The 16953-nt window shown below is 35.2% G+C and overlaps 1 protein-coding gene across 2 annotated transcripts in view; it reads left to right on the top strand.

Annotated features, from left to right (window-relative positions):
- The first annotated feature begins 1652 nt into the window (after nucleotides 1-1652).
- mapkbp1 (mitogen-activated protein kinase binding protein 1) overlaps nucleotides 1653-16953 on the top strand; it is a 119810-nt gene continuing 104509 nt past the window's right edge. For both annotated transcript variants that reach the window (XM_056477701.1, XM_056477700.1), the window contains exons 1-2: nucleotides 1653-2116; nucleotides 13962-14053. In XM_056477701.1, coding sequence (XP_056333676.1) covers nucleotides 2003-2116; nucleotides 13962-14053 — 206 coding nt within the window. In that variant the 5' untranslated portion in view covers nucleotides 1653-2002. The remainder of the gene's footprint in view (nucleotides 2117-13961; nucleotides 14054-16953) is intronic.

Raw genomic sequence — 16953 nt, 5'->3', positions numbered from 1 at the left:
TCAAGTAGTTTCAAAACTTGTTGAGTTTCTTGATTCTGTTAACCACAAAAGGAGGATATTCTGAAAGATGAAAACCTGCAACCATTGTAAAAAAAAAAAAAAAAAAATATATATATATATATATATATATATATATATATAGCATGCAATGCAAGTCAATTGTTACAAGTTTTCTGCTTGTTTCAGGCTGAGTAAATGATTACAGAATTTTCATTTTTGGGTGAATTATCCCTTTAAACCAGAGATGCCCAAAGTAGGGTCCGCCAATCGAAGAAGAGATGGACAAGTGATGGGGAAGGTTGGGGTGAATCCCTCAAACAGAGATCATCATTTTTAATTTTACATTACCTTTTGTTTGTTTGTTTAATTGCGGAGATACAAAAAAGCCTAAAATTAAATGTTTCAATTAAATGTGAATTTATCAGATGTTTTAAAGGGTAACAACACTCACAAATATTTTACTACAGAGAAAAAAATATTCTTTTTGGATACACATCTATAAAACATTGAACACCATTATGTCATTAATGAGATTGTTTATGGTTTTATTGTGAGAAGTATGGGGTGATGCGGTGGCTCAGTGGGTAGCGCTGTCGCCTCACAGCAAGAAGGTTGCTGGTTTGAGCCTCGGCTGGGTCAGTTGGCATTTCTGTGTGGAGTTTGCATGTTCTCCCCGTGTTCGCCTCGTTTTCCTCTGGGTGCTCCGGTTTCCCCCACAGTCCAAGGACATGTACTTTAGCTGAATTGGGTAGGCTAAATTATCTGTTGTGTATGAGTGTGAATGAGAGTGTATGGGTGTTTACCAGTGTTGGGTTGCAGCTGGAAGGGCATCCGCTGCGTAAAACATATGCTGAATAAGCTGACGGTTCAATCTGCTGTGGTGACCCCAGATTAATAAATGGACTAAGCCGAAAAGAAAATAAATGAATGTAAGAAGTACAATATAAAATGTAAAAAATATATAAATAATTATTGATACAATTATTTTTTTTCTGTATTTTTTTATATTATTAAATTAGGAAGTTACCATGGGAACTTTAATGTAATACAGTTTGGTATATTTAGCTTCGGCCCACCACTTTCAATCATGAGAAAGTTAGGGCACCCCTGCTTTAAACTCACCAGAAACCAGGTAGCAGGATCCAAAACACAAGCTGGATTTTCCTATTGGGGAAAAAAAGTCAAAGCTAATTTAAAGTTTTTAGTTTTCTACTGTACTTCTCAACTTGTTGCTTGCAAACATCAAAATAAACATTCTGCCTAAAGTAAACGAATTGTCTACACCTTAGAGCAACACTGCAGTATCACACGACCGCCCATATGTGCAGTATAATCCGACTAGTAGTCAAGCGTGTAATGTGTATCTAAAGTATACTATGGCTAAGGCATATTTTAATATTAATTCGACCAATCTCGCTTCAATTCGCTACTTTACAGGGGCACCAAGTGACGCCATCTTATTAACATTAACAACTTAAGCGTTCCCCCATATCAAGATTGTTTATTGGTCAGCTGCGCTGCACCCGCCTCCCTACGTCATTATTTGAGCCAATCAGAATAGCCGAAAGAGCAGTTTATCGCTGTTTAGTTAATATTTATGAGCGTGCTCTTTACAGTAGTAGGATTTGTAAATACACAGACCGTACCGGTGAAGGTATTACGACTGTAAGTGATTTGCGGAGCTTACAGACCGGCTCACCGTCAAACTGCTGACTCGAAACACGAAACATGGTCCGTTTTAACGAATGGACGTCCGTGGGAAGCGCGTCTCACACTGACGGGAACACCGCACGGGATTTAAAGCGTTTATAGAGGGGATTCGCGATGACGGTTCCGGTGAATGGGTTTTAGTATATGAATTAAATGGCTGTGATCAGATCATGGCTTGCTTTAAACGCGTATCGTGTGATTGATTACCGACTGTGATTGTAGAGCGAAGGGCTTTCGGCTGACCCGCCGTTTGATTGCTGGAAACACTGATTCAACAGCACAGCGAATCAAGATGACAGTGGAAAATACAACTATCAAAAGTCGGATTAAAAATCTGCTACGGTCACCTTCCATCAAATTGAGAAGAAGTAAAGCTGGGAACAACAAAGAGAATCTCAGTAATAAGGTACCGTGCATTTACTGTATGAATCTCTCTCTGTCTGCATTATATATGTAGGTTATATGTTATAATGCATCGCTGTGATTTTGTGCAGTTTACTGTAAGGTGATGTTGAACTGGCAATAATATGTCAGATTCTTTCCAAGGGTTTGTTATGTAAACTCTACAAAGGCATACTGTAGATCTGTCAGTACAATGCAACAGCGTGAAGGCTGTAAAATGCACTGACCTATATTTGCCACATGTCTCACATCATTTCGAGCTTTGGTAAACGGCATGCCTGGAAAATGCATTGCATTATGCATGATTAATATACAGTGTATTTCATTAATTTTCATTTCAGGCATAGGGAGTGTTGATGTGACTATATAATGCATACATATGCACGAGGATATATAAAAACAATCACATTTCTTTGTTTATAATAAATAAATATATAATAGATAGTGTAATATAATTTTTGGGTTCTTTTTTAGGCCACCAACATATAATATAAAGCAAAAACTTCAAGTAAAGTGCATTTCAGAAAAATATTATGCATGTACATGTACATAAACCTCAGGAATTTTGTTTATAATCTGTTTATAATCTAAAATAATTTAATATATATTTGGATGCCATTTCAGTTTTCAATGTAAGATTTCAGTTCATACGATATGCAGTACATTGTAAATGGGAAATGGGAAAACGCGTTACATATTTGTATGCTGGAATATTCAAAGGTACAGTGCTCAGCATATACAAGTACACCCCTCTCAAATCTATCTTTTCAATTCATATTTTTAATAGGAAGCTAAATAATATTATATTTGTGCATATACAGTAGATTAGTCAGTACTGAAGCCAAATCTGGAACTCATCTAACAAAATAACTTGCAATAACCGTCCAAAAACTAGTACACCCGAATTTACATGGTCTAGAAAAAATATTAAATGCAAATTTAAATAAGAGGAAAAATCAAGAGAAGCAAAAAAATTTGCTATATTTTGCTTGAATTTAATTGTATTTGTATGTGTTTGGTGACTTAAATATTATTTTAACAAATATATCTGTTTAATAAATCTGTTTTGTTTAAATGCACTGAAATACATTACCTGAATTCACTGAGAAATGGATACAAATATTCGTTTTTAAAATGGGGTACGCAATTATGCTGAGCACAGTATGCTACATATTTTCAAAAGCGTAAAGGTTGAATACAGATATGCACATGCATGCATTTCTTGCATTTAAGTGTGTGATGCGTTCCTTAATCAAACATTGATACTGTATTGGAATTATATAGATATTTGTACCTCTTATTCTTTCGCAAGAGCTTTTAGACTCTTGTTGTTGTGACTGTAACTATTATTGTATTGCAGTAGTCAATCCTGACTGTTGCATTCCATTCAGATTGCCTGTTTACTGCTGCTGACTCTTGGGTGACTGTACTTCCCTTACAGACACGGGAGTCCCTGTGACTTTATGATTGTTTTGCAACTGCAAAGAATGCCTTGAATAACTCTGAGACCTCTGCTGCATATGATTTGTAGCTTGCAAATTACACTATGTTGTTCACACTTGCGCTAGAATTTTAGTCACCGAAGCCATGACTATATGGAAAGTTTCATGCTGTTTATTATAGACCCTGTACATTTGCATGATGTGGGACTTTATGAACAGGAAGAGCTGCCCAGAGAGTAACCTAAAAAGCTGTTTGACCTGTTGATGGGTGTCAAATCATTAAACTTGAGTGTCTTCATGATAAGTTGTTGAAATTAAAGCTATAAAGTGAAAGATGTTGTGGTAGAAATATAATAATACTAACAGTTAAACAATGTGATTTAAAAATGGACTTATGTTAAACTCGTATTAAATTAGTTTTTAAAATAAAGTTTGTTGGTTTCAATTGACTGGAAATGCTTTTTAATTATTTTAATTTACATTAAAACTGAAAAAAATGGAGATTGAAAAAAATGTATGAAGAGTTTAGATGCAAAAACCTCTGAATGCAATTTTCCTCTAAAATGAGGATTTTTATCAGGTGCCTGTGTATGTTAATTAATATCACTTTTATGGCAAAGAATAAGTCATTTTCCAGTTCTTAAAAGTGAAATATCTCAACATAAACAAAGAAGGTTGAGAAAAATGTTCATTTTCTATAAAAATTGCAGATGGCACTTAGAGGTTTTTGCATCTGAACTGTATAAATAGAATGGAATTAATTTAGCCTGTGGTTCATTGTTGCTCATATTTTAGGTTTGCTGTTTGAACATGTCCATAACTAACATATTGCACTCGTATCTCTTCCGTCTGTGTTTATTCTACAAAAATGAACAATGTCTTACATTGAGGAGAGATGTTATTACCTGTCTGAGTAATCTGATTTATGCTTTTCATTTGGCTGGCGGGAAATTTTGTGAGACTTACAATTAAGGAGGGACCCAAGCTGTATCGTGGGACCATAAAATAATAAGCAGTTTTAAAAATTTCATTGTTTCTAAATGGTTGCAAACACTATAATATACACTCACCAGCCACTTTATTTGGTACACATTACTACTACCGGGTTGGACAGCCTTTTGCCTTGAGAACTGGCGTAATCCTTTGTGGCATAGATTCAACAAGGTACTGGAAAAATTCCTCAGAGATTTTGGTCCATATTGATTTTGGTCCATGTTTTCATATTGTTGATGCCAAATACTGACCCGACCATTCGAATGTCGCAGCAGAAATCGAGACTCATTAGACCAGGCAACATTTTTCCAATCTTTTATTGTCCAATTTTGGTGAGCCTGTGTGAATTGTAGCCTCAGTTTCCTGTTCTTAGCTGACAGCAGTGGCACCCGGTGTGGTCTTCTGCTGCTGTAGCCCATCTGCCTCAAGGTTGGACGTGTTGTGCATTCAGAGATGCTCTTCTGCATACTTGGGTTATAACGAGTGTTTGAGTTACTGTTGCCTTTCTGTCAGCTTGAACCAGTCTGGCATTTGCGCCCACAGAACTGCCGCTCACTGGATATTTTCTGTTTTTCATACCATTCTCTGTAAACCCTAGAGATGGTTGTGTGTGAAAAATCAGTATATCAGCAGTTTCTGAAATACTCAGACCAGCTTCAAGTCACTTAAATTACCTTTGTTCCCCATTCTGATGCTCAGTTTAAACTGCAGCAGACCGTCTTGACCATGTCTGCATGCCTAAATGCATTGAGTTGCTGCCATGTGATTGGCTGATTAGAAATTTGCGTAATGAGCAGTTGGACAGGTGTACCTAATAAAGTGGCCGGTCAGTGTACATATACATATTAAAAAAGGACAATTTAATATTGCAATGATCAAAGATATTGAAAAACGATATTGCTCCTTATTAATAGATATTAAGCTAGTTTAGGTATGGGATTAGAGATGTAGAATAAGATCATGCGGAATATGTCGATTATAAGTACTAATAAGCAGCCAATATCATAATAACATGCATGCCAATAAGCAACTAGTCAATAGTAAAAATTGGTCACTAAAGTGTTACCGAATGTATTAATTTTGATTGACTGGGATGATTCTGTAGGGAAGGGAATCATGCATAAATTGTAATAAACAAACTACAAGCATATATGAATGCAATAAAGCAAATCTAAAAGTGAAATAAACAGTGCATGCTTTATGGTTTTGTGTATTTAAATGTCAAAAATACACAGCAAAGTCAACTCAACATTGCATATTTTGCGATGTGACTATTGCGGATACACACATTGCGATATTGATGCATGATGACCTGATTTCAGGGATTAAACTTGAAATTCACCATTAAACAAAAAATAAATAAATCAAAGTAGTGTATATGATGATCACAAGATCCTGAACATGCTACCATTTAAGCGCTATGCAAAAGACTCTGTCAAGGTGCCTTTGTTCCATACAATAGAGCAGATCTGTCTCTCTTTCTGCCTAAAGCAGTTGAATCTCTGGTGTACAGCGCCAGACAAAGGATCTGAGCTTTTCTGTAAGACTATATATGAGCTCAGCTCTTAAGATTGGACTCTGTTTTCCCCGGTTTACATGCTACAACAAAATCAAAGTGGTTCCTCCAGGTGCCGTGCAGTTCATTGACTTCTGGCTCAAGGACTTTGCCATTCTCTGAGGATTTTGCATACAGTGATTGCAAGGAAGTTTCTGGAAAAGTGCACAACACAGCTGTTGTTACTAAAATTCCCATCAGAGATGCTGAATGAGAATAGATTTAATATAAAAAACAACCTTTTTTCCGATGTTGCAGCACTAATAGACAGTGGACATATGGAGGTCTGTCAGAAGATCTCTGGAAAGATGATAAATCAAAGTAACAGCTACAATTACCGTGCTTTTTATGCCGGCATGTTCAGCACAAATTGTGGTGGAACAACCTACATTTGGCTTACGGTCGGAAAAATGAATGTACATGTAGCATTTGAAGTCTAAACGCTGACTTCAGCTCATGGATTTCTTATAACTTGCATTTTTGAAGGGAAAAAAAACATAGTGAAGAATAGACATTATAAAACTGTAGGGAAATAATTGACAGAATTAGAGGAGAGCACTTCCTAAACCAGGTGTTCCTCTCATTTCTCTGTTGAGTTGCACTTAAGTGACCATGATTGATGCGAGTGTGTGTTTTCGGCTTGGATGTGACCATTGCTTTGAAGAGAGAGGTTGCAACTGTAAAAAAAAAAGAAGAAAAAGGAAAAGAAAAACAGCAGCTGTGGGTGCCAGAATGAAAAATATGGTAGAGACTATAAAAGAAATGTGTGCATTTTACAGTAAACTACCATATTTAATGAATTTGTTGTTTATATGTTGTTTATATGTTACTTTGAATATTTTGAAGAAAAAAAAAATGCAGGGTTCCACACAATTCATATAATCTATTAGGTTAGCTTAACAAATTTAAGTGGTTTGAACATAAAACAATTAATTTGTCAGAGAAAAATCTCAATTGTGATGTTTTAGCTCATTTTATTTATTTTTTTATAATTATTTTTGGGGGTTTTCACCTTTAATGAATAGGAAAGTGTAGAGTATTGACAGGAAAGCATAGGGAGCAGAGAGAGGGGAAGGATCGGCAAAGGACAGCGATGCGGGAATCGAACTTGGGTCGCCGTGAGCACTGTAGTGCATATGTCGTCTCACTAACCACTCCAACACTGGCGCCGACTCGGCTCATTTTAAAGTAGTAGTTTGAACAAGCAGCAATATATATATATATATATATATATATATATATATATATATATATATATATATATATATATATATATATATATATATATATATATATATATATATATATATATATATATATATATATATATATATATATATATATATATATATATGAGCAATTGCATGCAAATGCCAACCTTGCCATGAAAAAAGTTTCACCAAAACACCAAACTGTTGTTTTGTGTTGGCAGGTATTTTCAAGTACTTTAGAAATACTCAAAAATGTCTCTGTCAATGTTTTTAAACAATTATATTTGATTTACTAAAGTCACACGAATAACAATTTCACATCCGTCACATCCATAACGAAGCTTTTCCCTCATGAATGCAAAAATATTAAATAAAATAAAATCAATCATGTTTGTTCTATAGTGAGCAAGTTTTGTTCTTTTCATTAGCATATTTTTTTGTGGGGGGGTTGTGCAGTTTAATTCACAGAATTTCTACAAAATATGTTGCATATACTTTTCTGCTCACACATGCTTATTTTCCTAATGTAAAGTACAAAACGTGTTTCCAGATTGTTATTTTTCTGCTCCCACAGCTCTGTGGTTAGTTGTTCTGGAAAATATAAGCAGATGTTTGAATATAATGTTAGTGTATACTTTCTAGTGAATTTATGTTTGGAGTTTTTACTGCAAATGTCACATCCATAACACTGGAATTGCTCATATATATTTCGTGTATTAACATCCACACTTGGAACCTTTGTTACAAAGACAAAAACACAACCTAATGTACACAATTTTTTTGTGAATTACACAGTATTTAACTGTAATATGAACTGTATTTTACTGTAGGACAATTATGCAGTATATGCCATTGTATTTTAGAGTTGCATTGTGAAAATTACTTTATATTACACAGTATTGATAAGCATACAACTCTAAAAAAAAACTACAGTGGGGAAAATAAGTATTGAACACATCACCATTCAGAAAACATATTTCTGAAGGTGCTGTTGACTTGAAATTTCCCTGGATGTTGGTAACAACCAAATAAATCCATATATGCAAAGAAAACAAATCTAATTCGTTTACAAATTAAGTTATGTGTAATAAATCGAAATTACACAGGGAAAAAGTATTGAACACATGAAGAAAGGGAGGTGTAGAAAGGCAGTGAAAGCCCGGACAGCAGCTGAAATCTGTCAGTAGTTCTTCAGCCAGCCTCCGCTCTTTGTCATTGTAAATTAATATTAGATGCTTCAGTCCAACATCTAAATTAGCAGGATGATGAAGATGAAACCAGGGTGGACATTTCAGTAAGACAATGATCCAAAATACACTCAAGCTGTAGAATGGCCCAGCCAATCACGTAACTCGAATCCAATAGAAGATACAAATTAAAGATCAGATTTGATAGACGAGACCCACAGAACCATTAAGATTTTCACACTCTGTTGAAGTCTCTGAAAAAACACACCTGAGCAATTGATGTGACTTCATTTACCATATGAGAGGCGTCTTTAAGCTGCCATCACCATAAAAGCCTTTTATATAAAGTAATAATAATTACATTTCGGTAGCTCAGAACTTTCTACTTGTGTCAGTTCATTGTTATTACACAGAACTCATAACACATAAGTCATAACAGATTTTTTTTGTTTTGTTTTATTTTTATGTTTTTTATTGTTTGAGTTTTTACCAAAAGCTAGTTCAATTCCATGTTAACAGCTTCTTTAGAGATATTCCCAGGAGAAAACATGACATATTCAATACTTGTTTTCCCCACTGTATACAGTGAGATAAATGGTGATGTAAATGTAAATACAGCATTATTGCTATAATTAATTTACAGTAAGTTACTGGCGTACTGCTGCCAGTAAGTTACTGTAGATTCTACAGGAAATTGTTAACAGTGTATAGAAGTTGCACAGTGTCATTACAACAACTACTAAACATCGACATGGTAACACACGACACTTAAGTAATGCAATAAACATTATCAAAATTAGACGTAAAACTAATATAAACTGTAATGTAACACTAAAAAGAACCATTAGAGATGCTAATTTCAGTTAATTTTAGCGGAAATATAACCAAATATTAACGGTTAACTGGTCACATTAACTTTAAAGTATTATTTAATTTTTTTTTTAATTGACGTGTCTATTGTGTCTGACACATTAAATGTTGCATTTTAAATTACTGATTTATTTTAACATGCTAGTATATTAACAACAGAACATCTTCACACACCTGCAGTGTTTTCAACATCATAGAAAAAAAGAATAAACTAAATAAAAAGAATAAAATAAATAGGCCTGCCCTAGATATTTTTCACTTAAATGACAAAGTTAGATTACAAAACGAAAACACTGACTGATGAAACCCTGCCTCTGCTTTCATTGGATTGAAGGATGAAAAAGACGCGACTGGCGTAACACGCTTTTTCCATTCAGAATTTGCAAAAGCAAAAAGCGAGGTGCGCAGGGCGCATAAGCAGCGCACAAAACACTGGCTGCTGTTAGTTAACCATTCAAAAGATGCTCCTCTCAACGCAAAAAGCATGTTCGCTGTGATCGGCCTCATATGCAGCCAATCTTTAAAAAAATATAAAATAATATTTTTAATCATTTAACGGATACTATTAATCGGTTAAAAACGCACTCTTTCGGTTAATGGTTAATCGGTTATTTTGAGCATCCCTAATAATAACGTGAAGCAAAAAAAAAAACCTTTTAAAAAATCATGCAGGGAATTTTTTGGAAAAGTCCATTTACAGTTATACTTAATGAGATTTGCTGCTTGTTCAATCCTTTTTGCAGACAATTTAATTGATTTATGTTCAATCCATTTAAGTTTGTGAAAAACAATTAAGTTATTTAATTTAATCGGTGTGTGGGAACAACATGAAGGAATTGTGTGGAACCTAGCATTTTTAGAGTGTATCTATAGGAAAACATACTGTTAATTTACTGTAACTTACTGTAAATGTTTTACAGAATGTATCTTATATTGGATGGCACAATGGCTCAGTGGTTAGCTCATTGTTCATAGCAACAAGGTTGCTGGTTGTGGAGTTCGCCCAGTGTTTGCGTGGGTTTTCTCTTGTGCTTCAGGTTTCCCCACAGTCCAAAGACGAGCGGTATCGGGTAAACAAGAAATGGCCGTAGTGTATGAGTATACACTGTATGTGAATGTTAGAGTGTATGGCTGTTTCCCAGTTCTGGGTTGCGGCTGGAAGGGCATCCACTGTGTAAAACATATGCCGAATTAGTTGGCCGGTCATTCCGCTGTGGCGACTGCTGATAGATTAGGCACTTCTAAGTTGGTGGAAAATGAATGAATGAATGTATCTGACATTGAATTGGCACGTGCAGATGTTTAGTAATCCAATTTTTTGCACACTTAAAATGCTGAAAAACACACTTTGATCTTTCAAAAATTACACCATTATGCTTTTGCCTCAATACATATTTTACATACCAGATAATTGCGTTTGAACCACATCGCTATTACTCAGCATTTATGCAGCTGTTTTGCAACATGATCCTGCCATGAAAATGCTATTAAATTGTTACTCGGCTTGTTTACTGTTTTGTGCCACTCCAGTTTGCTCTTTTGCCTCAGCATGTTGCTTTGAGCAGTTCTTCAGTACTTTACAAATGCCTCATGGAAAATTAGCTAACTCATAATTTCCATTTAAAGGTGACAACACTATTTTGGAGCATTATAGTGGAGTCATTTTAGACTCATACTCGTACTAACCCTCTGGGCATTTAAAGTCTCTCAGGTTTCTAAACAAAGTCTTGCATAATAAATAATTTTTTTAAGTGGTGAATTCATAAGTAGCTATTTAAGTAGCTCATCTGTTAATGCCGTAATAGACATGTTGGGTATTGTATAGCCAAGCAATTTATGGGCAATCATTGACTATATTTAGTTACTAATGTAATATAGCTGTTTCTTTTAAGTGTTCAAAATTTTCTCCAACCAAAATAATCTTTTTTTTTTTTTATTATTGCTACTTGAATAAATAAAGTACAAAGAGAAATATTGCATGAAATATACACAATATTATATGAAAATATTTATATTTTAAGGTGGCTGAAAAGTGTATGGAATTTTGCACAAATAAAAAAAAAAAATCAATTTTCAAGAAAATTTTAGTCACTTAAAACAGTGGTTCTCAAAGTGGGGGTTGTGAAACGATGAGGGGGATCGCTTGGTGATTTCCAAAATATCACATATGTTATTAAACTATGAGAATTATCATATTTTATCCATAACCTACAGAAGATAAAAAATAGTTTGTAACTTATATACTTTATATTTAATAGTTACATAGCAACAACATGCAAATAAAAAGCCATCAGCCTTTGAATTTTTTCCATTGGATTGCAACCCCTAGGGTTATTATGCTAGATTAACGTCACAGCAATAGCGTAAATTGCAGAAGATTGAATTTATGGCACAATGTTAAACTTTCAATAACTGTCTGGTTTAGCTCAGCTACTAAATACAACCTCCAAAGACTACGTCGAATAGTTCGGACTGCTGAGCGAATCACTGGTACAACCCTTCCTACTCCCCAAGAACTGTACCTATCCAGAGCGAGCAAAAGGGCTGCCAAAATCACTCTGGACCCCTCACACCCAGCACACTGCCTCTTTGAACTTTTACCTTCTGGTCGACGCTACAGAGCACTGCGCACCAGAACAGCCCGACACAGAAACGGTTTCTTCCCTCAGGCAATCCATCTCATAAACATTTGATGATAATTATTGTGGAACCAACATCACTACTTGCTATACACTTTTATACACATATACACTTATTTAACAACACACTTTACATGCCAATTTGCACATAACAGCTGCACATATAACGTTGTATATAGTAATAAACACGTACATACACTTGCCAATCTGTATATTTGCATTCACTACTTACTTGTATTTTTAAAAAATATATATTTATTATCTGTTTTTTGTCCTGTCTCTGTAATCTTGTTGCACTGTTGAAGCTCTGTCATGAAAACAAATTCCTTGTATGTGTGAACATACCTGGCAATAAAGCTCTTTCTGATTTCTGATTTGACACCTTTATGGCACTCACATACATTAAAAGTAAAGCACACGACTGAACATAATATAAACATATTGGACGATAATCTCTAAGTGGCAGTCTCCAAAATTAAACCAAGCCTTGTGCTGTAAACATTGTGCCTAGGGCTGCACGATTAATCGAAAAAGATCACGATCTCGATTCAACCCTACACACGATCTTAATTCAGCTTTTCTACGATTCAGCCAATTATATTTTCAGTCAGGAGCGAAGCAAGGCAGTCGCACAAGTCTTCACAGCAACATTGACACCTTCAAATGCTGTTAAAAGTGTCACACACTGTATTTATAAGGTAAAATATACCCAAAAAATTACATTTCTTTCTTCATGTAATGATGTATTCACGGTCGCGAAATCACACGTGAGCTGACCGCCAGCTGTTTGTTTACTGGCGAGAATGACGCCTACTTTAGTGAACAGAATCTGCATAGGCTGTTAATAACATGTAATAAAGTTGTAAATAACATTCAGTTTGTTGCACAGAGCGATCGTTTAAGGGATGTGCGTGAGCTTTGATTTGCATGTGTGTGTTTTTTCTCACAGTGACAGCAGCTATGAGCCGCACTCGGAAGTGAAAGTGAAACCTGTGCGCACGTCATTTAAATGATCATATCGCATTTTAGAGTTATGATTACGACAAGCATTTGATATATTTTTTCTTTCTTAGCTAACACACAGTGTTGTGGACAAAAATAAATGTTTACTGTGTCAGTATAACAACCCTAGCCAATATATAATGGAAATATAATGGTCTAATAATGTTGTCAATGTCAATAACAATAATTTAGCATTGATAATACAACATTTAGCATTTTAAGCAACAGTAGAGCTACACATAGGCCTAATATTATTGTTGTTTTACCATATGTTTGAGAATGATCTTGAAACAGATGATCAAGATGACAAGAATGATCTTGATTTTAAGCAAAAAAAAATCGTGATTCACATTTTTGCCAGAATTGTGCAGCCCTAATTGTGCCCACCATTCTCATTAAGTCAGATTAATATTAAATAAAACAAATGAATAATGACTATAAATGTTATACGGTTGTTAAACTGTGGCACTTTTTTGTGTTGTCAGTATGCTTGTGTTTATATAGTTCCTACTGGTGTGTGTGCACCATTGTGTGCAATATTTTTATGTTTATAACCACCTCTGAGCATAGTGGGGGTCGCGAGTCACTGCAGTTGTTATTTTAGGGGTCACGGACTGAAAAGTTTAAGAATCCGTGACTTAAAATATCAATAATTTCATACAAAATTACGTACAGTTGAAGACGATTTTAAACTCTGCTTTGAAATGTTAATATTTTTTCAATTTTATTACTAGTGGCGTTTAAGGACAGATTAGTTTTACCATATTTTAACACATTTTTAAACTTATGCTAATGTTTTTAATAACTCATTTATTTTGCCATGCTGACTGACTGCATACTATACTATCTATCCATCCATCCATCTATTCAACCACCCATCCATCCATCCACCCACCCATCCATCAATCCATCCACCCATCGGTCTAACTTTTTACCATGTGATTCCACAGGTGACATTGGAGAAAGTTCTAGGAATCACTTCCGCTGGGAGTCGTGCTTTGGCATGTGACCCACACTCAGGACTAATTGCCTACCCTGCCGGGTGAGTGACTAAGCTTTTATCCTTTTTAGCATTTTCTTTAATGAGGTACATGCTTTAACAAACCTGCTCGATCCAGCTAATGCAATGATGACTTTTGAGTCAGATCAAGATAACTTTTGAGTCAGATCTCACCTCGCAGACTCGCATATTGTAGAACATTTCTTAAAACAGAGCCTTTAGTGCGTCTTGTGAATTTGGTCATTCAGAACAATAGAGGTATTTCCTATTGGCGAACTTGAGAAAGAAACCACAGAGAGTAAGCGGGAGAGAGATAACGGTCTGATAACAAACGAGGGATCCTGGAGGAAATTAGGTGTGGTGCAAACAGGAAGTGCTGGATCTGAAAGATTTTGAATGTGTTCTTTTTGAGAATCAGTGTATTATATTGCAGAAAACAGTTCAGAACTTAACGTATAAGTGCTTAGTTTTCTTTCCAAAGCACAAAAGCAGCTTGATTTAGAGATTTTCACCATCTAAATGGACTGAAGTAGGGCACGACTAAGAATACAAACTGCTTGGGCTCTTTTTTTTTTAATCTCTGGAAATGTGCACCTGGCCTTGTGATTTTATATCTGTATTATTTCACTCGCCTTAATTTGTTATCTTTTCACAGTTAGGGCTGTAATTGTATAATTTGCTGCGTTATGGAAATTGTGTATGAATGAGGCTTAATTTTTGTAGAGTCCATTAAATGCAAATACTTCCATGCAAATGTCAACCTTGCCATGAAAAAAAAAATCAAGTTTTCACCAAAATGGCAAGTTTTTTGCATAGGTATGTATTGTACAGTACTGTAAAATACTCAAAAATATCTCTGTCAGTGTTTTCAAACAATTTTATTTGATTTACCAAAGTCACACAAGTGGCAATTTCACATCTGTCACATTTATAACAGAGAGATGTCACATCCATAACTAAGCTTTTTCTTTATAGATGCAAAAATTTCAATTAACGTCAAATCAATAATTTTTGTTCTATAGTGCGCCAATTCTTATCCTCTTGATTAGCATTATTAGTGCAGATTTAGTGGCAGATCACAGCGAACGCACTTTTTGCGTTGAGAGGCGCCTTTTTTTGAATGATTTGCTAATGGCTGTGAGCATTTTACATGCTGCTTATGCGCCTTGTGCACCTCGCGTTTTAACTACCTGCTGTGCCTTTTTGCTATTGCGCTCTGTGTGCTCGCTGTTGAAAAAAAAATCAACTCTGAGCGGAAAAACGTGTTACGTCACTCGCGTCTTTTTCATTCTCCAATCAAATCAAAGCAGATGTGGGGTTTCCGTTGAAGTGACAGCAGTGTTTGTGTTGTCAAGACGACTACGGAAAGACTAGCGGTTACTGTTTTGAGTTGTCCGGAGCTGTATGACTTTATAAATCTTGAATATCACAATATTATCAAATATTAAAGTTATACCAATTGACCCTTTACGCATTTCTGGTTTTCAGTAGCTTAAGTCGTCATAGTTGGATAAACTTAGAGTGCAGTGAATGGGAAAGTACAACAATTTTTTTTTTTTTTTACAATCATATTTGCTGAAATGATAAAAGAAAAACTCCACGATGGTGTTTACAAGATTTCAGAAAAAGGAAAACAGTTGTGTAAGATTGATGATGGCAGCCAGAAGAAAGAATAACGTCCAATTTTACTCTCAGCCCCATAAGGGGGTCGCACACCAGATGTGCCACTCGGCAACGCGCCGCACCACTCAGCGCCATGCATTTTAGAATTTTAAATATAGATTTCTATCAGGTAACGCACACCAGCACCGCAAGTTCGCGGCTGTCTGTGGCGCCCAGCTACGACTCAGGACACTGTTCATATTTCTGCCGTGTAATTTCATATTAAATAACATTCGAATGTGCGCGTCTGGTGTGCGATACTTCCAACTGTCATGTGAGCAGTGTCGCGCGCTTCCGGTGTGCAACTCCACCCCCCATAGACGCTGCATTAGAAACACCTCTCACAAGCGGTAATTCGTTTTTTGTCATTTGATGCAACAATGATATAATACGTACATAAATGCATATAAACGTTTATATGTTTTTTTTAATAATCTAAATATTAAAGACTTAAGATTATGATGACTGTTACATGAAAAGCGCACAGCATTTCTTTTATTCTTGTCAACAAAAAAGGCATTGCGGTTCACCTCACGTTTTCAGAACGGAATAGCGTGTTCGGTGTGATCGGCCCCTAATTCACAGAATTTCTACAAAGTATGTTGTATACTGTAAACTCGCATACTTTTCTGGTCACTTCCATAGCGCATGTTTATTGTCCTCATTTAAAATCAATAAAAATGTTTCTAGGTTGATATTTTTTCTGATCCCACAACTAGAAAAGATCTCTAGAAAATATAAGCAGAAGTTTCAATATAATGTTAACGTATACTTTCTCTGTGAATTTATGTTTTGAGTGTTTATGGCAAATGTCACATCCATGATGCTAGAATTGCTTATATACCATTGAAGTCAGAGTTATTAGCCCCCCTGTTTATTTTTTCACCAATTTCCGTTTAATGGAGAGATTTTTTTCAACACATTTCTGAACATAATAGTTTTATTAACTCATTTCTAATAACTGATTTATTTTATCTTTCCCATGATGACAGTAAATAATATCTGACTAGATATTTTTCAAGACACTTCTATACAGCTTAAAGTGACATGTAAAGGCTTAACTATGCTAATTAGGTTAACTAGGCAGGTTAGGATAATTAGGCAAGTTATTGTATAACGGGTTATTGTATAAATGGTTTGTTCTGTAGACTATCGAAAATAACATATAGCTTAAAGGGGCTAATAATTTTGACCGTAAAATTGTTTTTGAAAAATTAAAAACTGCTTTTATTCTAGCCGAAATAAAACAATAAAGACCTTCTCGAGAAGAAAAAATATTA

Source organism: Danio aesculapii, chromosome 17 (genome assembly GCF_903798145.1).
Source record: "Danio aesculapii chromosome 17, fDanAes4.1, whole genome shotgun sequence".
Classification (NCBI taxonomy): Eukaryota; Metazoa; Chordata; class Actinopteri; order Cypriniformes; family Danionidae; genus Danio; species Danio aesculapii.
This window is presented reverse-complemented; position numbering and strand designations above follow the sequence as displayed.